At 38.2% G+C, this 24,610-nt stretch overlaps 2 protein-coding genes across 2 annotated transcripts in view; both read right to left on the bottom strand.

Annotated features, from left to right (window-relative positions):
- Window positions 1–24,610, bottom strand: part of LOC121430107 (5'-nucleotidase domain-containing protein 3-like) — a 32,843-nt gene that overhangs the window by 5,971 nt on the left and 2,262 nt on the right. The window contains exons 3-10 of the mRNA XM_041627382.1: window positions 11,445–11,519; window positions 9,646–9,701; window positions 8,957–9,053; window positions 7,285–7,356; window positions 4,607–4,663; window positions 3,807–3,867; window positions 3,182–3,284; window positions 250–351 (exon numbers count right to left, since the gene is read on the bottom strand). Coding sequence (XP_041483316.1) covers window positions 250–351; window positions 3,182–3,284; window positions 3,807–3,867; window positions 4,607–4,663; window positions 7,285–7,356; window positions 8,957–9,053; window positions 9,646–9,701; window positions 11,445–11,519 — 623 coding nt within the window. The remainder of the gene's footprint in view (window positions 1–249; window positions 352–3,181; window positions 3,285–3,806; window positions 3,868–4,606; window positions 4,664–7,284; window positions 7,357–8,956; window positions 9,054–9,645; window positions 9,702–11,444; window positions 11,520–24,610) is intronic.
- LOC121430106 (putative nuclease HARBI1) lies at window positions 18,872–20,906 on the bottom strand. Its single transcript, XM_041627381.1, has 2 exons — window positions 20,151–20,906; window positions 18,872–20,045 (listed from the first exon to the last, which is right to left on the bottom strand). The coding sequence occupies exons 1-2, from the start codon at window positions 20,561–20,563 to the stop codon at window positions 19,055–19,057; spliced, it is 1,404 nt and encodes a 467-aa protein (XP_041483315.1). The 5' UTR covers window positions 20,564–20,906; the 3' UTR covers window positions 18,872–19,054.

Here is a 24,610-nt window from a genome sequence, read left to right on the forward strand (position 1 = left end):
ATCCAAGTCCTTTGGAAGCGCATAGGGATGTTATGATATAATGTGATACGCACTATACAAGAACTGCGTTATTATTATTATACTCCTTACAGGAGACTGAAGGGATTCATTGACATACATGGAATACAAAATACACTCCGATTATTACAAAAAAGGAGCATCCAAGCTCGTAGAAGAAACCGTTCTTCGAAATTCGTAATAAGTCCAGTTGACAAGATTGCACGTTAAAGATTATTTTTGTCGACATACCTTGCGGTATCGTTGAAGAACTGTGGTTTCCTAGCCTGAGTTACAATGATGTCGAAGAGGTTAGCCCAATCAGATCCAATGAGGTGGGACATTCCACTATTCCTGTAGAGCAAAAACAATTCAATTTGTGAAGGCATTTATAATAATGATAATAACCGCTGGATTCATTAATGCTATTTGCCTGAGGATACAAATCGCTGCTATCATTAGCCCAGCTATAGCGGTGCTGCCATATAGGTGCTGAAGCATTCAAAGAATTTCTTCCTACCAGGGGAGCGTTTCATGAAAGGACTTGTCGGACGTTTTATCCGACAAGTCCCATTCTATCCGACAGTTACTATAGTAACAGTACCTCTCAGCCAATCAGAATCAAGGAAAGATGTCAGATCTGACAATTTGTCGGACAAAAATGTTGATAAAACGGTCCCCTGGTACCCATTTACCTCACCTGGGTTGAGTGCAGCACAATGTGAGAAAATTTCTTGCTGAAGGAAAACACGCCATGGCTGGGAATCGAACCCATGTCCCTCTGATTGAAAGACCAGAGTCAAGACCACTAGACCATGACGCCCCCACATTGTAGCGGTGACTACATGACATTCCGCTACAAAACAACCCGTTCACACTGCCCTTGGTCTACACCCACTTCGTCAACTTTCCATTTGGTCTAATCAAGGAGTATAATCTCACTTCATCATGTTTAATAACCATTCAGCCCATTAACCACTTTGTCTAATTTTCAATTAGGCTTAAAAATGGAACATACTGAAGCTATTCGACATGCATTCATCGGAGTAAAATCACATGAATGACTAAAACCCCAGAGCAAAACAATATATAATAGAACCGAAATAGACAATGGACGCATTTTAGTCATTCATACGATTTTACTCCTATGAGCGCATGTCGAAAAGCTTCAGTATGTCCGTTTTTAAGGCTATTTATGATTTTGCGGTATCAAACACTTATTTATGGATCTAATTTGTCTCACCATCACATGGTCTCACTTGGTCTATCTGACATTAGTCTAATGACTAGATAGTCTAATTTCTGCTTTGTCTACTCAATATGAAAGTTTAATTTTTAAGCAGTGAGACCGTTTGATCATTAGACCATGTGACGGAGAGACAGATTAATCCAAGTTAATAATAGATCAAGGAGGTTTTGACTATCTGCTGGTCGACCATGTGGATACAGCCTCCATATAGAGCTCACAAATTTTACTTGCATTGATATTTAGGTTAAACCATTGGATCTTTAGCTTTAAAGGATAAACAGAATTGTGAAAAGATTTCACTTGTTGTATTGCAATGACATTTTCATGCAACTTTCTTCCAAAATATCAATAACAATTTGAATTTGTTTCCTGAGGTGAACATATTGCATTTTACTGCAGAAAGTAAATTTTTTATCAATTTTATTTATATGACACCTAGATAGATCCTTGTCATTTGATTGGTTGTTTGATATCGATCATTCAGCCTATTTTACAATGACATCACCAACAGTGCAATTTTGGATCCATTCATCGGGCGTTTTTTGGATCCATATGATTTTGTCCACTACAAACTCACACCGAGACACAGGCACCACCTATGAGCACCAGACGTATTTGCAGCGCACATGTTGTATGAACGCGACAATCAACAGACTGAGCTCGCATTGCATATTAAAATTTCATATGAAAAATAATGTATTTTTTAGGTGTCACATATAAAATCAAATAATGAATGTTCTTTTCATTCGTGCAATGGACAGAATACTTCATTCGGTAAAAGATGAAATCATGATCAATTCAACTCTGCTACGCCTTGTTGAACGGATCATTTCATCTGTCACCTCATGAAGTATTCTGTCCATTGCACTCATAAACATTCATTATTTGTATAATTTTTTTTCTGGATAATCATGACCATTGGTTTTGATGTTAATCCCCCTTAGTAAATGAACAAAGAAAGTTATCTTCTCAGGCCTTGCCATCACTCTCTGCCTTTTCTCAACACCTTATGGCCATTATTTATTTAGGTACAAAGTGTAAAGGAAATCTGTTTAAAAATGGGAGATAATATGAAACAGCTTAATTTATTCTTTCACAGATACCCCCCCACCCCAATAATATAATTTGGGGGCTTTTCATTCTTTGTCTTCCCCTTTGTTACAAAAATGGCAAAGTATGGTCCTCTTCTGCTCTCAGGGGGTGAAAAGGGTTGAGTCTTCCCTTTAAAACTATACAGTCAACAACATTATGGTTATACATGAAATATATTGACATACAGGAAGGTTACTGGTATAAAATTTTTTGGGGCCAATAGTGTAAATGATGAGCATTGGTTGGACCGGGGGGGGGGGGGGGGGGGGGGGGGGCAATTCCATTGATGAGCGGATACCATGTGCGACCATGGGGTCTCGAAAAGCACCCTAAACACGTATTTACAATATTCTGAAAATGCACCCATTAACAAGTATTGGCCTGTGAAACCCTACCCTGAACAAGTATTGGAAACAAACAACCCTTGGTAAGTATTCCCTGAATTGAACCCCTAAACAAGTACAGCGATATTCTAATTTCACGGACGCCCATGTTGGTTTTACCTTTACCTACATCATTGGGATTAGTACGGCCCCACCTCCCATCCCTCATGCATATCGGGACTCTAAACACGTAGTGTTAGACTAGTGTTTGGGCAAAAAGTACATCTTTTATATTTTAGTCTTTACCCTCGCAAGTATGACCCTAAACAAGTAGCTTTCCTAGCGAAATAGATACTCTTTTTTCATTATTAAGTGTTTTTGACACCCTTATAACGTTACGTACGTAACGTGCCCTATCTTGAAAAAGTCATTTTTTTAACGTATTTTTTGGGTCGCGCATGGTATCCACTCGTCAATGTAAGTGGCCCCCCCCCCAGGGCATTGGAGCACCATGACTTACACAAATGCAAATTCTGAATTGGTGATAAGGAAGAGTTGTTTCCCTGCGTCGTGCAGTCTTTGAAGAAGTTCAGGAATGCCGGTATCCATCTGAAGATATTCATCTACAAAAAAAAAAGATATAATAGTTATGATAATGGTAATAATATTATGAATACAAATAATACAAATCACCGAGAGGAATTGGTATACACATCATGAAATGCATTAACTAAGAATTACACAAACAAGGTAACTTTGGAGAAGCTCTAATATGCCCAAGGTATAGCCAAGGGCGTTAGAACACTGCACGGGTGAATTGAAGAATTAAAAAAATGTTTACCAAAATGAAGAATTCCCAGTGAGGGCGTGATAAGGATTAATCAGTAGAACTAAATGTGAGATCTCAGGAAAACTAGTGTTTAAATAAAGTATGTAATCCCTTTGAAAGAGAAATACTTTGATTAATATAAGTACTGGAATATTAATCCACATTCGTCTATGACTCTGTCAGGATTAATGCAAAAGGAGCACGGTCGCAAAACAGGCAGAACTTGTCTGCATGTATCATGAAACGTACAAATTGGATCGCAAGTCTCTCAGCAATGGAATATAAATCAAAAACATAAATCTAGAGCATGACTTACGGACATTGTTGGCAACTTCAGCGTGCATTGATCCGGAGTAATGTACCTCTTTCACAGCATTCTGAAATAAATCATAAGAAAAAAAATTTAGCAATAGATTTTTAATTGTAAGAGTAATTCTATATTTTGTTGTTATTTCCATTCAATGCAACATGATAAGAATTATGACATAATAATAATAATAATTAGACTTATATCGCGCCAAATCCACTCTGTAGAGTGCTCAAGGCGCGTTTTAGGAAATTATAAAAGAAATTAAGAAGAATTGAACAGAAATGTTTTGAGGTTATTTTTGAAAGTTTCAGAAGTCAAGCACTGTTTGATGTTATGAGGGAGGCTATTCCATAGCTTCGAGGATGAGTAAACAAATGATCTTTCACCCCAGGTTTTGGAAACTTTGGGGGTAACAAGAGAATTGGAAAGGGAGGAACGTAAGGATCTTGAAGGGGTATAACTTTTGATCAGTGAAATAAGGTACTGGGGAGATGAGCCATGAACACAATGGAAAGTTAACAACAAAATCTTGAACATAATACGCTGTTTTACAGGGAGCCAATGTAAGGATCTTAAAATAGGAGTAATGTGAGTGAATTTGATAAGAAATAATCAAGCTGCCCAAAACGTTGAGAAGCATCATCCTACTCTCCACTGTTAATCTTGTCTTGCTGCAACTGGGTTATTGACTTGCATCTCTCACCATCCCAATAGCCCTTTTCGAAAATAACCAAATTTTCTTGTTTGATATCATATCATCATAAATCCCTCTGAAGAGGGGAAAACACTCTCATTTATATACTTACGTGAATATCATGAAAGAGATATTCAGCATCATAGTCAAATCCTCGTGTCCTTAAAAACTGCAAAAAATGAACAATATATGAAAGGACAAGTCCACCGCAATAAAAAGTTGATTTGAATATAAAGAGAAAAATTCAACAAGCATAACACTGAAAATTTCATCAAAATCGGATGTAAAATAAGAAAGTTGTGACATTTCAAAGTTTCGCTTATTTAAAAAAAATAGTTATATGAACGAGCCAGTTACATCCAAATGAGAGAGTCGATGATGTCACTCACTCACTATTTCTTTTGTTTTTTATTGTTTGAATTATACAATATTTCAATTTTTACGAATTTGACGATTAGGATCTCCTTGCCTGAAGAACAAAATGTTAAAATAATGGAATTCAACGTGTTCAGGGTGGAATGAAACTTCATTTCACATGACAGTGACGAGAAAATCAAAATATTTCATAATTCAAACAATAAAAAACAAAAGAAATAGTGAGTGAGTGACATCATCGACTCTCTCATTTGGATGTAACTGGCTCGTTCACATAACTATTTTGTTAAAAATAAGCGAAACTTTGAAATGTCAGAACTTTCTTATTTTACATCCGATTTTGATGAAATTTTCAGCATGGTGCTAGTTTGATTTTTCTCTATTGATTCAAATCAACATTTTTCCGGGGTGGACTTGACCTTTAATGATAAGTATTTACTCTCAAATGCAACATGAGGTGACAATCTGAGAATGAGTTTGAACAGAATCCAATCAAATTTATTTATTCTATTTATTTATAAATCTTTTTTTAGTAGGGTAGCTCCATCAGTAATTGATATACTGTTGTCCTTGGAGGCCCTACAACAAAAATACAAACATATAACAAACATGAGTATAAACAGTGTACAATGTAAGTTGAAACAAACAAACTGTAAAGAAAAGAACAACACAAGGGGCCAGTTTATAAATTAAGACTGTTAGAACGCCAAAATAGAAGACTAAATGAGGATTCCGATTGAGCATTTCTTAAAAAATTAGGTAAATTGTTCCAAATGAATGCTCCAGCAAAAGAAAAACTTTGTTTGCCCATTTCTGTTCGAACTCTGGGCAAAATCAATCCTGTGCTTTGTGCAAAATCAATCCTGTGCTTTGTGCAAATGACCACCCACTTGTTTGTATGAATGAATAATATAATATGTGTCAAAGGAATCTGGAAGAAAATGTGTAATTGCTAAAAAGTGAGCAAAAAACAAAGATGGCATTCCAGTCTGGTGTCTGATGTTTTTCAAGACAATAGTATTACAATGTCTCACATGTGCTTATCTGTATTAGCAACCTTCAGCATGGTTGTCTTTTTTTCCTGCTTAGATTTCATGATCACGCAAAATTAAGTTTATGTAAATGTATCAGATCTAGATCTGCAATGGTTAATGTCAAAGACTTTCTTGTGATATCATTTTTTGCTGTTAACTACATCACCCCACGGTGTTTGGCACCATAACTCTTTGGCCGAACACTAAACAAATGTGTGATGGTGTAGATGAAAGAGGAAATGAATATAGACCAACAAAATGTTATGTTAATTTCATTCACGTTTATGCTATGACTAGTTTATATTGGATTATTCACATCTATTTTTATTATTATTGTCATTTTATTAGATATTACAATGATTTATTAATGTAAATTTCAATACATAGCCCATGTGAACATTTTCCTCTTTTAAATGAAGTCATTGTAATTATCATAAACTTAAGCCCTCTCTCAATTCAAACCTACATGACATCCACGATCATGTACAGTATTTGATGTCAAAAACTTTTATCCTTAATACAGTCCCAGTGGTAAATATCATCACTCCAGGGGGGGCGTCTAGAAATTGTAATAACAATTTTCCCCATGATTATATCTTCAGTTCAACAATATGCATTTATTTGATCTTCTAGCAGATGGTCTAATTCTCCGATTATGGATAAACCTACTTAGTCTACTATCAACTTGGTCCAATTGAAAGTTGGTCCAACCATCAATTGGGCTTACTGTCATTTAGCCTAATGCCTGGATGGTCTAACTTTCACATAGTCTACTTACTTTTGCACACTTTGTCACACAAATACATTTGGAATGGAATTGAATAACTTTATTGTCCATAAAGAACATTCTTTTTGTTCATGAAGAGTTCATGAAGAGAGTTCATAAAGAGTTCATGAGAGTTTATGAAGAGTTCTTTTTTGTCTAGAAGGGTTTAATAATATTACGCACCAAGGCAGCTTATAAATATTTTATGCCAAATATTTTTGCAGGAATCCTACTATAAAGGTACTAGGCATCTTTTCATGACTTCCTGCATTGACTTCATACATTCCTACATGTCTATGATGATGACATGTGAGGATCGGTAAAGAACTGCGTTATATAGGATTCCTGCAGAAAAGATGTGGCACAAACTGTTGACAAGTGCCTACATGTAAGTGGTGTTAGGCCAAGTGGATATTAGATGCAATCCGTCTAGTCGGAAATTAGACAAAAAAACATTAATGGGCTTAGTGGCAATTAGACCAAATGCTTAGTAGTCTTACTGGTAAAAAGGTGAACTAGGATTAGTCCATGTGGCATTGCCTGAAGGGAAGTGGACGAAGTATGTATAGACCAAATGGGTGTAGACCAAGTGGCAATATAACAGATAAAGCATACCTCTATGACATTGACGAGAAGACACATCTCAGCTGTAGCAAACATATCCATCAGCTGACGAAGACCTTTCTCCTAGAGAATATTGAAATGATCAAGAAGGTTAAAAACTTCACGTTTCTTCAAAAGAGAAAAAGTAAACCTACATTTATGTATCTCAACGCTGTTTTAATTTCTAATGATGATTTTCTGACATGTATTCACATATCCTTATCTCTTTGGTCTCTAAAAAAGAGAGAATAGTCCCTGTGGAGCGTTGTAGCCCAGTGGATTAGTCTTCGGACTTTGAAACAGAGGGTCGTGGGTTCGAATCCCAGCCATAGCGTAATTTCCTTCAGCAAGAAGCTGATCCACAATGTGCTGCACTCAACCCAGGTGAGGTAAATGGGTACCGTAGGAAGTAATTCCTTAAGAAGCTGTGTGCGCTATGAACGCCTAGCTTAGCTGGGTAATATAGGAGCGCCTTGAGTACCTAACAAGGTGGATATGTGCACAATATAAATATCCTATATTATTATTTATGAACTATATAGCTTGATCAAAGTTATTCTGAAAAACGGGTTTCTGTTTGAGATGCACTGTTAATGACGGTTCTCACAGCTACGTGTCAGGTAGATCTCAGGTTTGTGAAAGAGCAGTATAACGAGTACTCCTGTGAATTATTTCCAAATTATAATTCACAATGTACATTTCAATATGTTCATTATGCCTTAGTATAAACAGTAATATGGATCCCAATCAAATGATCGAATAAAATCTATTACATGGCTAGTGGAGGACTGTTATTTTGACATTTGGTTTCCTTTAATAGTTTAATTATTTATAGCCCAAGCTTTGGTATGTAGTTCAGCTTTGTTTACATTCTTGATGCTTCTGTTGTCATCCATTTCCATTTGACTTTTCAACCTGCTTCTCCTGTCATTCCTTTCCTATTCAAATGTGTTCATTCATTACATTCTCACATCTGATTCTTTTGTTCAACATTCTTATTATGTAATCATCCCAACGTCTTATTCATCTCCATCCTCTATCTCTTATTGGTTATTTTTATGAATTAGACTTTTCCACTTTCAGTTGGCTTCTCCATTCTCTTTATTTGCATTGGTTGGTTTTGTGTAATTTAAATATGCTAATTTTGTATTAAATGCAATTGAGTCTTACTGAGGCAGGGAAGCCCAGAGATTAAAGCAGTGCACTACCAGACTTCATCGAGTTAAGTTCACTTTTGTTCCCGTGTCTTCAGAATTATGTTCCATCTTCTCCTCTCCGTTTGCTTCTGTTTGATGTGTATGATTGAGCTTCTGTTCCTTCTTCAGTTAAACATTTATTTCCCCCATATATACTGTATTATTTTCAACCCCACACTAGTAATTCATTTCGACTAAGAGGCAAATTTGCCAATGGAAGGTACTGATGACTCCTTCTATTCTATTACCGGTAGTCATGGTTTTGAGATGACGATGGATTATCAAATATTAAAGATCCACATCACTACATTATAAAACAAATAATACACAGAAATTTGTATGGGAATTGAAATAATCATCTGCAATTGTAACCTTTGAAACACTCTAGAACAGTGAGAACTATTCCAAATTTACCTAATGTGCATAATTCTACTAACACCCCTAAAGATGTGTATTATTTGTATACTACCACACCTCTCCATACTTACATAGCCATGCATACTGCGATCAACTATCATTTCGTCAGGTATATGGGTTCCACCGTACATCTCAATGACTTCTTCATTGCTTACTGCCTGCAAACCTCTGCCAAGAGACAAAATAATCCTTATAATTCCTTTCAATACTTCAACTTATATTCACATACTACATGTATATTTTTGTAATACCAATATGTTAGCACAATTGTGTGGAGGAGCCATGGTGTAGTGGTTAAATTCACATCCATACAAAAAGTTTGTGAGCCCTGTGAAATTCACTTTTCAAAATAAAGCTCTATTATCCTATTATTTCATTGATGTTGTCAGCATTGCGTAGAATGAATATGTAATCAAAACTAATAAAAGAAAAAAATCAATGAAATAAATAAATGAATAAACAAGTAGTTAACTTTATCATATGACAATCAACAACTACATACTTAATAAAATGAATACTCTAGAAAAATGAATACTTAAAAAAGTATAGCATTAATAGTGAGATTAAATTGCAGATGAATTTGTATCTAATAGAATTGAAAGATGTAAGAAATTGCCACATTCCCTATCTATACTTTCCCTACATAGGTGTTTCATAAACTTGAATGAGTAGATAAATGAATCAACAAATAAAAAATTCATAAATACATAAATTAATACACAAATAAACAAATGAATAGATAAATAAGTAAAATACGAACCTCCTCACTGTACCAAGCTGTATGTGATGAAAAGCATCAACTTTCAAAAGAACACCCTAGAAATATAAAGTAGTAATAAATATTTGAATTCATTGTCTCATTGAAATCAGGTCTACATTTTCAGAGAGAAAAAAGTTGAGAAAATCATGCTGATAAATATGTAATCCAAGAGAAAAAATAAATTTATACTATAACATCTTGAAATCGTATTTGATCTAATATCTAATTTAATCTGGAAAGCAGAAATGAAAAATCAGAGAAACAGATAAGAGCAAGTTTTAAATTCTTTTTAAAAAAGTCGTAGGTGATTTTTCTGTACTATTTTGCTATACAGCTCATATCCAGGCAAACGGTATTACATGCTACATGTATGAAACTAAAGGGTTTTTCCAGGATACGCCCAGAGTTGACTTTCTGTTTTCTAGGTCAAAGACTCTGCACCTTCTTGTACTAATAATGTGACCAAAGTACATACAATGTACATTAAATAGAAATAAGTTGTTGGACATTCAAATGCCTTGTGTCCAGGGCACATAGCATCACTTGTCTCGCTATGAAGTCTATAAAAATAATTTTATTGGAGATGAATATTATAAACCAATGGAGATTCATCAGAGTGGATTTAGGTTCTAATGTAGCAACATCTAATAAAGAAAGAAGAAACATGTACAAGGAAATTTGTTTTGGTCAGAATTTGAAGGAATGCCACCCATTTGAATATGGGTATGCATGTTTCCCCAGTTACATGTACATGGATAACAGACTGTAAAAACAGTAAAGTAAAAACTAGATTAAAGTGTCTAAAATATACCTGGGTGCATTAACAATATTTCACAGTGTAAAAAGGCTTTCTGGGGAGCGTTTCATCAACATTCATCCCTGAGAAGTAATTGGATCAGGACCTACGTAGGGCCCCTGGGGCCCGTTGCAGAAAGAGTTGCGTTTAAACGCAAGCCAAAAAATAAATCGTCCCAAATGCGCGCTGTTGATTGGTTGAAAATCAAGTTGCGCAGATTTTCAGAGTTGCAATTCAGTTGACAACTTTATTTAATTTTGAGTTGCTGAGAAATATAGTTCCTATGGTAACTGTCAAAGAAAACATACTTTTTTGGACAAAAAAAGGTCCTTTCTTGATATGCTTCCCAGGGTCCTGTTTTATAAAGACTTGTTATAATAATACATGGACAATTTCTATTACAAGTCTACTAGCAGCCAATCAAATTGGATGATTTCAGTAGCTTGTAACTGTTATTGTAAATTTGGTATTAGAACATGTTTTATGAAATAGGTCCCAACTCAAATCAAACATTCTCTTGGGGCCTGTATCATTTAACTATGATATCTCTGCCATTGTTGTTACTACATAATTGTGATTGGCTGCGGAGCAGTGTTACCGTGGTAGTTGCCATACTGGCAAACTAATATCATAGTTGTCATTCTTCAAGGCCCAGTCCCACTGGCCAACGGACACAAAACGTACTCATAACGGATACATCATACAGACAAGCAAAATTTTGGGGTAGCTCCATTTGTTTTCATTTGCTATAGACAATGGATAAAATGGGCAAACAATTAAATCACAGTGGACTGATACTCAATGGATATAGAGCGTATGAAACACGTATGCAAGATTACACAATGGATACATAACGTTTTCAAACGTATGGCAGGATTCTTTTACGTTTTACATCCTCTCTGCCTCCGCAAGTGCAGTGGGACCAAGCCTTTATAAAACAGGCCTCAGATGTCACTTACATGATCAATGGGAGAAAGGTATGAGAGATCGAGAGTATACCTACCTTTTGTGTGTCGAAATGGAGTCCTCTGATTGGATAATCTGGATTGTAAGGCATATCCTGGATACCAGGCGGAAACTGAAAAGAAGAAAACAAAAAGACTCATAATAGCGATGGTGACGGTGATGACAATGATGATGAGAATGAAGATGGTGGTAATGATGATGATGATGATGAAGATGGTGATAATGATGATGAAGATGGTGATAATGATGATGAAGATGTTATGATGATGACAATGATGATGAAGATGATGATGAAGATGGTGATGAAGATGATGATGAAAATGGTGAGGATGATGGTGATGATGAAGAAAAAGATGGTAATGATGGTGATGATGAAGATGGTGACTGTCACGTTGAAAATGCAATATCTTTGAATCAAAGTCAGTGAGAGAGAGAGAGAGAGAGAGAGAGAATCTATTGAGTGTGCCATTGATGGTGAGGAGTTATTCAGCCGTGCAAGACATACCTGTCTTGGTTTAGCATTTTGGCTTTTGAATAGGAGACATAGCAATGCACTTAATTGGGTTTTATACATTGTATGTGGCTTGCTGGTGTACAGAGAGTGGACACACCTCAACTTGAACGCCATGAGGAAGGGAGAGTCGAATTTGGCTGCTCTGAAAAACACAGTTGAAGATAATTTATTTTACTTTTCTTCCTGAACTTGCTAAGATTATGCAAGAGCTACCTATTTTTATAATCCAAAGGCAGAAGAGTTAGCCTGTTACATCAGTGTAACTTAACACTTTTTTCAAGCCTGTGAAACTCAAGCCATCGGTAAGCGAATGAAACTTTTGTAATTCAGCTACTATAATTAAGTTATTTTCAAATGCTTTAAAGACATGGCTGAACTGTGCTAGACCATGGTAGAGTATTGTATTTGATTTGTAACAATTCGAACTTGAAATGTACTAAAATCAGCAAATAATGCTTCATATAATGTTAAAGACAATGCATGTCAGTAATTGTTAACTGAATATGAAGTTATGTATGTCATTTGTATTCTGCACGTGTATAAAATAAATGAATGCATACTAGAGAATATGTTATGTGCATTCTCAAAATGTAGATGGCACGTGATCTTGGGACTTAGGACGAAATACACAATCTGGATGACTGAGTTGGCGGTTTGAACTACATCGAAGTAAAGTCACCCGCACAGCAGTTCCAAACCTTCGATTTGCAGGCCGACTGTCATCAATCGTTGAACTGGTGAGCTGTATCAAAGCGAGATAATGCTTGAAATGAAACTGTTATACAGAGAAAGGATGACAATCTTGTGAAGAAAACCTAAACTGATTTTCAGAAAAGACATGTGTTTTTGTCGATGTTTTCATTGTTGAATGGCGAGTAGCCCAGTAGGCCTATGTATTGAGTTCGTGCACTGAACATATTGTAGAAGCTGATTGTGGAAGTTGTTTGTAGGAGTTCAAACTCGACACAGTTCTGGTGTCCGTCACAACTCACTATGATTAGTAAGGGTGTAGAGAACTTATGATATTCGAATTGAAAGTTGACTAACAGTGCAGGATGCTATGAGAAATAATTATGTACTCAAGTGATATCTAAACATTCCTACAGGTACTAGAGTTATATTCCAAATGGTGAAGGATAGATAGGCTAATTCAGGGCCTAATCCCATCATTGTTGGAGTGAGGTATATAATGTATGGATAGTGAGACAATATATTCACTTAATGCTAATTGTGCTAAATAAACCCTGATGATTGTTCATTATGGTAAATGGCATGTGTTGAATCTTTATTATTTGAGTCTCCATGTGACATTTCTGGGGGCTTGTCCGGGAGTCGAACCCGGGACCTCTCGCAAATTTTAATTTTGATAATAGTAACCTATGTAAAGTCAGAGAGCGTATATAACAGGCATAACATGGATTTGAGTAAGTTGATTGAAGTAGGGGAAAAGTTTGGATTGAGTGGGAACGATTTAAAGTCATTTGTGACGGCGGAACAGAAAAGAGCAAGAGATGAGAGAGCAGAACAGCTCGAATTGAAAAGGAGAGAAAAGGAAGTGGCAGAGCTACAGCTAGAGATAGAACGCGAAAAGCGCACTGCCCGCGAAAGTAATGGTTCTGAAATGAACCTTTCACAGGTTGTAGCTAACAAAGCGAAAGCGCCGAAACTGCCTACTTTCTATGAAGAGAGGGATGACATTGATTCTTACCTCCAAAGGTTTGAAAGATATGCCAAAAGTCAAAATTGGCCTGAAACTGACTGGGCCATAAATCTGAGTACTTTGCTTACAGGTAGTGCGTTAGAGGTATTTACTCAGTTGTCTTGTGATGATGGAAACAACTTCAAAATATTGAAGAATGCCCTTTTGAAAAGATTTCACTTAACTGAAGATGGATTTAGATCAAAATTTGTTACAGGAAAACCGCGCACAGGAGAGACGGGACATCAATATGCTACCCGAATGGAAAACTACCTTGATAGGTGGATTGAACTTGCAGGTATCAAATTGACATTTCAGGATCTCAAGGACCTAATTCTTAGAGGTCAGTACATTGAAGGCTGTCATCGAGATCTTGTAATCTTCCTGAAGGAACGACAACCAGCAACCATGCAACAGACAGTAACCCTGGTAGATCACTACCTTGATGCAAGAGGTGGGTATTTTAAAACACAGTTTCCTCCAAGACAGCCTATGCAGCCTGGTACCTCAAAGAGAAACGAAGGTAAGCCGCTTTCATCCCAAGCTAAATCTTTCCAAGAAAATAACAAACAAAAAACTTGCTTCAATTGTCACCAAATAGGTCATCTCGCAAGGAATTGTCCAACTAGTGCCCCCAAGCAGCCCCTTTGTTACCTTTGTCGTAAAACAGGCCACTACGCTAAGGACTGCCGTTTTACCTCTACAAAAGCAGCAGGGTTGATGACAGCAGAAGAGACAGCCATACCAGGAGCTAATCACCAAGAATGGACACCTCATGACTCAGAGGTGTTCGAGCAGCAGATGACCCAGACCTATCCTGGTCACGTGAATTCCATGGAATATGTGCCGTGGAGACAAGAGCTCAACGAAGGGGCCGAGAGAAGCCATACCGGGCATTAAAGACTCCCAAGCCATTTGAGAATATTGTCACCCCACAGATGCTGAAGACTGCCCAGCAAGAGGATCCCACATTGAACCGTGCTAGAGAATTGGCCAGCAGTCAAGATGAAAAGGTAACTCGCCATAATGGCACTTCATCTTTTTATTTCCACAATGACATATTGCATCGTAAATTTCATTCACCCAAAGTAGAAGAAGGTCACATTTTCACTCAAATCGTCGTCCCTAAACCATATCGTAGACAGGTCATGCAAATCGCCCACGAGGCTCTGCTTGGAGGACATCAAGGTGCAAAGAAAACACTTCAAAAGGTACTTACCAATTTTTTCTGGCCTGGTATTACAACAGACATAACTAGATTTTGCAGGTCATGCGATGTATGTCAAAGAACCATTTCAAAAGGTAGAGTTCCGAAAGTACCCCTTGGTAAGATGCCTCTCATTGAGGTACCATTCGAGAGGATTGCCGTAGACATCGTGGGCCCAATTCACCCGGTAACTGAACAAAAGAATAGATACATACTTACCGTTATTGATTATGCCACCAGGTACCCAGAGGCCATCCCATTGCAAAATATTGAAGCAGAACGAGTAGCAGAGGCATTAGTGAGTATCTTTACTCGTGTAGGAATCCCAAAAGAAATGCTAACAGACCAGGGATCTCAGTTTACCTCCGAAGTCATGAAGCAAGTAAGTAAACTGTTATCTGTCAAACAATTCACAACATCCCCGTATCACCCCGCAGCGAACGGTCTCGTTGAAAGGTTCAATGGCACACTTAAACAAATGCTCAAAAGAATGTGTGCAGAAAACCCTACTAACTGGGACCGTTATATTGAACCCCTTCTCTTTGCAGTTCGAGAAGCCCCTCAAGAGAGCATGGGATACTCCCCCTTCGAGCTCCTATATGGGAGAAAGGTCAGAGGCCCCATAGCAATACTTCGTGAATTGTGGACAGGGGAAGTTGATACAGCAGAAACAAAAACAACTTACCAATATGTTCTTGATCTAAAAAATAGATTAGATGAAACATGTCGCAATGCCCACGAAGAACTACAGAAGTCGTCAACTAGATATGAAAGGTACTACAACCGAAACGCCAAGCATCGAGAGTTTCAGGTAGGTGACCAAGTCCTTCTTTTACTCCCTACCGATAGAAATAAACTTCTATTACAATGGAAGGGCCCATTTCTGGTGGTCGATAAAGTGAGTACCACAGATTATCGCATTGATCTCAGTGGGAAATCAAAGATCTTTCACATCAACTTGCTAAAGAAATACTATCCCCGAGAAGAGGTAAGTGCCCTCAGTAACGAAGACACAGTCAATGTCTGTGCTGCTGTGATTGAGGATGAAAACCTTTCCTCTGATACCACCTCAGAAAATCAGGAATACATGTCTAACACTTCTCTCCTTCAACCTTATCCTATAGGAGCCACGGAATCTGCAGAAGATGTTAAGATTAATGAAAAACTCCTTCCTTCTCAAACCAATCAAGTGAAAGCTCTTTTGACAGAATTCCAAGACATACTCACTGATATCCCTGGTTGTACTTCACTTGGCCAACACACCATTGAGTTAAAACAACGAGAGTTGCCGAAAGGTAAACCATACCCAATTCCTCATGCCCTCAGAGATACAGTAAAGAAGGAGGTTAAAACAATGCTGTCACTCAATGTTATTGAACCCTCAAACAGTCCATATGCATCACCCATAGTGATCGTTAAAAAGCCGGATGGTACAAATAGGTTTTGTGTTGATTTTCGTAAGCTGAATAAAGTTACCAAGTTTGATGCAGAACCAGTTCCTGACCAGGAAGAGCTCTTTACAAGAATCGCAAAAGGCAAGTACTTTACCAAAGTTGATCTAAGTAAAGGTTATTGGCAAATTCCTATGGAGTCAGTGTCTAAATCCCTTACTGCTTTCATAACACCAGACGGTCTCTTCCAGTTCAGGGTAATGCCCTTTGGATTGGTTAATGCCCCTGCCTCATTTAGTCGCATCATGAGAAAACTCCTTGATGGTTTAGAAGGTGCGCTAAACTATATAGATGACATCCTCGTCTATTCAACGTCTTGGCAACAACATTTGGAAACTCTCACTGAGCTGTTGTCGAGGATTAGAGCCGCCAAGTTGACTGCCAGGCCAAGTAAGTGTTATATTGGTCATGAAAGTGTGGAGTTCCTTGGACATGTAATTGGACATGGACAAGTTGCACCGCGACCTGAGAAAGTAACAGCCATACAAGAGGTGAAACAGCCAAAGACTAAGAAACAACTTAGATCCTTTCTCGGTATGATGAATTACTATCGAAAATTCATTCCTAATTATGCTGCTATTGCTGTTCCCCTTACAGATAAGACCAAGAAGCTGGAACCAAATATCATCAGATGGGAGACAAGTCAAGAGAATGCCTTCCACGCACTGAAGACAAAGTTGGCCAACCCTCCCATATTACATCTTCCAGATTTGAGTAAGAATTTTATTCTCAGAACAGATGCCTCAGATTCTGGATTGGGCGCAGTTCTTCTACAGACAGAGGAAAATGAGAAGTTTCCAGTGGCTTATGCAAGTCGAAAGCTGCTCCCAAGAGAGAGAGCATATTCTGTTATCGAACGGGAATGTCTAGGAATCGTATGGGCCATTAAAAAGTTTGAAACATACCTATATGGCAAAGAATTCGTACTCGAAACAGATCACCACCCTCTAGCTTATATGCAAAGCGCAAAAGTGGCGAATGGCAGAATCATGCGCTGGGCACTTGCGCTACAACCATACCGTTTTCGCATTGAAGCAATCAAAGGCGTCGAAAACGTTGGAGCTGATTTTTTGAGCCGCGCAGAGTAAAAGAAAAAAAAAAGTGAGAAAGATTAGCAAATAAAAGTAATTGCTGTGAATGAGATTGATATGTATATATATATATATAAATTTTTTTTGTTTAACATAACCAGAAAACAAAATTAAAAAAAAAAAAAAAGTCAGAAATTTACTTTCAAGAGATATGCATTTTCTTGGAAGGGGAGTGAAATGTCACGTTGAAAATGCAATATCTTTGAATCAAAGTCAGTGAGAGAGAGAGAGAGTCTATTGAGTGTGCCATTGATGGTGAGGAGTTATTCAGCCGTGCAAGACATACCTGTCTTGGTTTAGCATTTTGGCTTTTGAATAGGAGACATAGCAATGCACTTAATTGGGTTTTATACATTGTATGTGGCTTGCTGGTGTACAGAGAGTGGACACACCTCAACTTGAACGCCATGAGGAAGGGAGAGTCGAATTTGGCTGCTCTGAAAAACACAGTTGAAGATAATTTATTTTACTTTTCTTCCTGAACTTGCTAAGATTATGCAAGAGCTACCTATTTTTATAATCCAAAGGCAGAAGAGTTAGCCTGTTACATCAGTGTAACTTAACACTTTTTTCAAGCCTGTGAAACTCAAGCCATCGGTAAGCGAATGAAACTTTTGTAATTGAGCTACTATAATTAATGCCTAGGTCACATAGCCCGGCCGATGAGGTTCCGATGAGCCAGCGATGCGATTTTAGCCGGACACCGGCCGGACTCCCGTGGTCACCGGCCGGCGTTTGGGGCTAAAAACCGCATCGGTGGCAGCTCGGCGAAATTTAACTTCGGAGTTAAAAATTCGACGGGCTCTCACCGAGCTCCCTCATCGCAGCCCCATCCTTACCACATCGGAATACGCATCGGCCGGTGTACGACCGAGTATCGGCCGGTGTCCCGTGCCAGTTTATGTTTATTGCCATATTTATTGTGTATGTGGTAACATCCAAGGTATGAAAACTAAAGTTCTGTCGTTGTCTTTATTGTTTTTATCTTTTTAACATCTTAGAGCAATAAACTGAGAACTCAAAAGGTAAAACAAAGTTAATTTAGAAGGAAAGAAAATGTCATTTAGAAGGTTTTATAGAACACACCATAAAAATTGGTTAATTTTAACAAAGTTGCATAGATCAAAAGTTAAACAGTACTCAAGTAAAAATTAATATTTCGTAAGACTTTATCTGATATGTAAACAATGGAGATCCTTCCTCATTATGAAAAAACACATACTTTTTAAAAGGTGAAAACATATTAATGGGCAATCATTTGAAGCCTATTACAAAATTACAAAGCTAATCATATTGGTTGATACAAGTGTTTTTCTTTATGAAAGGTTAGTTTTTAAAGGTGAAAGAAAAGATACAATGACGATTATTCTTTGATTAAAAATAATTCAATCACAATGAATGTGTTGCTGTTGTATTATTTACACACATCTCATCTTATTCATACTGGTGTATTTTAATATTGATTTATTCTTTCAAACAGGTTTGATTTCTTTTGGCATTTATTACTAGTGTTCAAATTAAAAAGAGCAAAGGCAATGTTTTAAGATTACCCAATAACAGATTTATTTGCAAACAACATACTGAATAATGGAAAGTATAACACATCAAAAATGCGTTAAGTCCTGAGAAGAATAATGGAATGTCTGTGGCTGCATCCGGTATACTGTAACAATATTAGACACAAGTTACTGCTGGTTTATTGCCACATCTTGCCATGGCACACTCCCGGCAGGACTGCAAAAGTAATTCTTGAGGTATGCGCGCAGTTCTTTGCCTGGTCGGGTCAATCTTGGCCCGTGCCCTGCTGCTTGCACATCTTCGAGCACGGCTTGGTCTCGCCATGCACCCGCGATGATCTGACCCTGCTCATCTTCCCGGTCGAGGTCAGCATTCTGAAGGTTGGGGTAACGAGTCCTCATGAGGTTGTGAAGGGTCATGCAGGCCTTGACGATCTTGGTAACTTTCGACGGTCTCAATCCCAGGGTTGTTAGCAGACATCTGAAGCGATTGGCGAATATACCAAACGCGTTTTCAACCACACGGCGTGCCCTGGAACACCGGTAGTTGTAGATCCGCTCGTCCCGTTTCAGGTGCCGATGAGGGTAAGGCTTCATCATGTATGGCCGTAGGGGGAAGGCGTCGTCTCCGACCATGTAGTAGGGTGTGTCCTGGTCGTCATTTGGTAGGGGATCCGGCTGGGGTAGTCCGATCGTTCCCTCACGCAGACCTGGCTCCAGTCGCGACCGGTTAAAGATGCCGGCGTCGGAATACGACCCTGGTGACCCCACATCCGCCCAGATGAACTTGTAGTCAGAGTTTACCACTGCAAGCATGACGATGGAAAAGAAGCCTTTGTAGTTGTAGTAAAGTGAGTCGCTCTTGGGGGGCTTCTTGATGGCGACATGTTTCCCATCGATCGCGCCACAACAGTGGGGAAAGTTCCATCTGTCTCCGAATCCCTCGGCTACCGGGCGCCACTCATCTTCTGTCTGGGGAGTGGCCCACATCTCGTCCTCGTATTCGTCGTAGATGGCCTGACAGACCTCGGGGACGAACAGAGAGATGGTGTTGTGTGGGACACGAAACGCGAACGCCAGATCATGATAGCTGCTTCCGGTCGCCAAGAACCTCAAGGTGATCGCCAGCTTCAGCCCAGGATCCAAGGGGGTTCGATGCCTGCAACAGAAGAGGGTGAAATATGAATAAAATCAAACTAGAATAAATATGGATGGAAGACATTTCAGCACAATTTGACAGTAGGTTCATAAAGTGTAAACTTACGTTGTGGTCTTGGCAATGCGGGGGCTAACTCGGTCAAGCAACTCATAGAACATCTGTGGCACCATGCGGAGGTAGGATTTGAAGTCGGCAGCGTGCTCGGCCTCGAGTTCCCTCATGAGCGTCTCATACTGGCCGAAACGAGGTCTGCGTAGGATCCACTCGCGCACCCACCAACGTCTTATTCTTCTGCCGGCCCTCTGTCGCTCCCTCTCGGCTTCTTCGAGCAGTGCTGCCAGGACCAAGTTGTACTGGAACCTCGCCTGAGCTAGCTCGTGTTCTAACAACGCCATTCGTAGTCTTCTCGGTGCAGCCATAGTGATGAACTGACCATTCCAAGTAGGGTGGACATATATATACAGGTATGGAATAGCTGACCATCGGCCCCCCAAGTCCGAGGTACACCGGCCGAACATCGGCCGGGCAGTGTTCGAAGCCCGTTAACAACCCGGCCGGTGATCGCACGGTGTCCTTTAACCTGCTCGGGTACCGGCCGTATACCCCCCGATGTCCGGCCGACCATCGGCCGGACATCGGCCGGTAGTTGCTGCCACATCCGCCGAAAAAAATCTCCACTTTTGAGACAGACTCCGGACGGTCATCGGCCGGTGTTTGGTCGGTCGCCTGTAGATTTCCGGACGGAGCCCGGTCACGTCACCGAGCTATGCCACCGATGAGGGGAGCTCGGCGACACCTCAAAAATCCACCGAGCTCCACCGATGCCGGACACCGGCCGGGCTATGTGACCTAGGCTTAAGTTATTTTCAAATGCTTTAAAGACATGGCTGAACTGTGCTAGACCATGGTAGAGTATTGTATTTGATTTGTAACAATTCGAACTTGAAATGTACTAAAATCAGCAAATAATGCTTCATATAATGTTAAAGACAATGCATGTCAGTAATTGTTAACTGAATATGAAGTTATGTATGTCATTTGTATTCTGCATGTGTATAAAATAAATGAATGCATACTAGAGAATATGTTATGTGCATTCTCAAAATGTAGATGGCACGTGATCTTGGGACTTAGGACGAAATACACAATCTGGATGACTGAGTTGGCGGTTTGAACTACATCGAAGTAAAGTCACCCGCACAGCAGTTCCAAACCTTCGATTTGCAGGCCGACTGTCATCAATCGTTGAACTGGTGAGCTGTATCAAAGCGAGATAATGCTTGAAATGAAACTGTTATACAGAGAAAGGATGACAATCTTGTGAAGAAAACCTAAACTGATTTTCAGAAAAGACATGTGTTTTTGTCGATGTTTTCATTGTTGAATGGCGAGTAGCCCAGTAGGCCTATGTATTGAGTTCGTGCACTGAACATATTGTAGAAGCTGATTGTGGAAGTTGTTTGTAGGAGTTCAAACTCGACACAGTTCTGGTGTCCGTCACAACTCACTATGATTAGTAAGGGTGTAGAGAACTTATGATATTCGAATTGAAAGTTGACTAACAGTGCAGGATGCTATGAGAAATAATTATGTACTCAAGTGATATCTAAACATTCCTACAGGTACTAGAGTTATATTCCAAATGGTGAAGGATAGATAGGCTAATTCAGGGCCTAATCCCATCATTGTTGGAGTGAGGTATATAATGTATGGATAGTGAGACAATATATTCACTTAATGCTAATTGTGCTAAATAAACCCTGATGATTGTTCATTATGGTAAATGGCATGTGTTGAATCTTTATTATTTGAGTCTCCATGTGACACTGATGATGAAGAAAAAGATGGTGATGACGTTGATGAAGATGGTGAGATAATGGTGATGATGACGAAGATGATGGTGATGTTGGTGAAGAAGATGATGAAGATGGTGAGATAATGGTGATGATGATGAAAAGATGGTGATGATGGTGAAGATGGTGATGATGATGATGATGAAGATGGTGATGATGATGATGATGACGAAGATGATGGTGATGTTGGTGAAGATGGTGATGATGATGATGAAGATGGTGATGATGACGATGGTGATGATGATGGTAATGATGATGGTGATGATGATGATGATGATGATGGTGGTGATGATGATGATCATGATGATGATGGTGATGATGGTGATGATGATGACGAAAAAGATGGTGATGATGCTGAAGATGGTGATGATGGTGATGATGATGAAGATGATAATGGTGATGATGATGGTGATGATGATGGTAATGATGATGGTGATGATGATGAAGATGGATGATGATAATGGTGATGATAATGGTGATGATGATGATGAGGAGGATGATGAAGATGATGATGGTGATGATGGTGATGATGATGATGGTGATGATAATGAAGATGATAATGATGATGGTGATGATGAAGATGATAATGATGATGGTGATGAAGATGATGATGATGAAGATGATGATGAAGATGATGATGAAGATGATGATAATGATGATGATAATGATGATGGTGATGATGATGATGATAATGGTGATCATGACGATGGTGATGATTATGGTGATGATGATGGTGATGATGATGATGGTGATGATGATGGTGATGATGATGATGGTGATGATGAAGATGGTAATGATGATAATGATGATGGAGATGATGATGATGATGATGATGATGGTGATGATGATGATAATGATGATGAAGATGGTGATGATGATGATGATGGTGATGATAATGAAGATAATGATGGTAATGATGATTATGATAATGAAAATAATAATAAAAACAATGCTAATAATGGTATTAATGATATTAATTAAAAAAAATCATAAATAAAAATAAAAAAGAAACATGAATTAAACACAAAAACCCAATGCTTGAGAGTAGACCATTCATTTTATTCTCAGCCAAAAGAGAGATTATAGAATTTGAAAGCTAACTAAAACTACTCGTAGGTTTTTCAATTTTCCCACAAGACAACCAAATATTTCCCTTTAAATGCATCACTGCCTTGAATTCAATAAGCAATGTTTTACAACTCCTCAAAACCCATATGATCACACTGTACACTTCCGTACAGTATCTGCATGGATGCATTTGCTAGTATAGTATCGCATTACCATGAATCTGATATACCAACAGCATCACACATTATTGATTTTACAATCATGCCTAGCCTCAGGCAAAGACTGTGGCAAATCGAGCTTCAATAAAAGCCTGTTCAGTTGGGTTCACACAGAGCACTCACCAACGAACCTTGATAAGGATTTTGCCTCCATGTAAAAGCAATGTATTCATCTCAGTTTATGGAGTAATCACAATGTTAAGGTTGCTGATATCTGCTGATATTATTAATCATGGAATATTACAGTAAAGTTTAACAGAGGAATTGTAATGCCATTAAATCTGGATATCAAATACATTACCAGGTAATCTCATTCAAGAAAACACTGATAATATTTCATGCAGTGGGATATTAACCTTCAATAATTCTGCTCATTTAAAAATCAAATATGGAATAGGGATTTAAAAGTACCATATTTTATATTGACGTGAACAGGAATCTTAAAGTACTGTATATTGATGTGAACAGGGATTTTAAAGGCTTCAAGGTTCAAGTATGTATGAACAGCAATGTCCAGGGGAGCTCTTCATGAAAAGTATTATCAATGATTTTTCACTGAAAAATTGTTCTCTGCCACTCAGATTCAAGGATTTGCCATAGCTTATAACACCCATCAGTAAAAATCACCAACGAAACTTTTTGTGAAACACTCCCACATTCATATAATATTTCACTGTATATCAAAATGGAGCTTGAATATCAAATGATTAGTACATGTATGAACACATCCGAAAGATAATGGGATTTAGATTCATCTCCAATGGTACCTGTATAGTCTATATCCTCATTTTAATAGAGGAATACTCCCACGCAATGTAAACAAATTAAGTGAAATCAGTACCGCACACAGCTGGCTTTATAATATAATGTACAAACCCATGATGGATTGGAAGTGTAGATCTTGTATCATCAGTAGTTTTGGGTATCAATAATAACATATTTTAATTGCCATCATTTATTAGAGTAGCGGTATAATAAAAGAACTATTTGTGTTTGCATTAATCAAAAACATGTAAAGGCTTGAACTGAATTTGAGACATTGCTCCTATATGTACATTTATCTGTGTGTGTCAGGGAAAATAATGATTATTACCTTCTGCAGTGGGGCTAATTCTTCCTCCTTCTGTTTTGCATTTCATATTCATTAAATTGTAATTTGTTTAAATGATTGCTTACAATTTAGATATTTTGCAAACATACAGGAACTAAACAGCTCTCAGTTCATTTGTAATATTTTTGTAATATTTAAAAGTACTAAAACTATGTCAACTGCTTTTTTAGTAATATGTACATTAAAAGTTTTAAGCACTTCATAAATATTACCTACATGTAGGCAGTCATGTCAAAGATCCTAGCTTGCCTGCTCAAAATGTTTTTTTTTCCACTCCCTGGGGAGCATTTCAACAATAGTTTCAATCCCAATTGT

Source organism: Lytechinus variegatus, chromosome 16 (assembly GCF_018143015.1).
Source record: "Lytechinus variegatus isolate NC3 chromosome 16, Lvar_3.0, whole genome shotgun sequence".
Lineage (NCBI taxonomy): Eukaryota > Metazoa > Echinodermata > Echinoidea > Temnopleuroida > Toxopneustidae > Lytechinus > Lytechinus variegatus.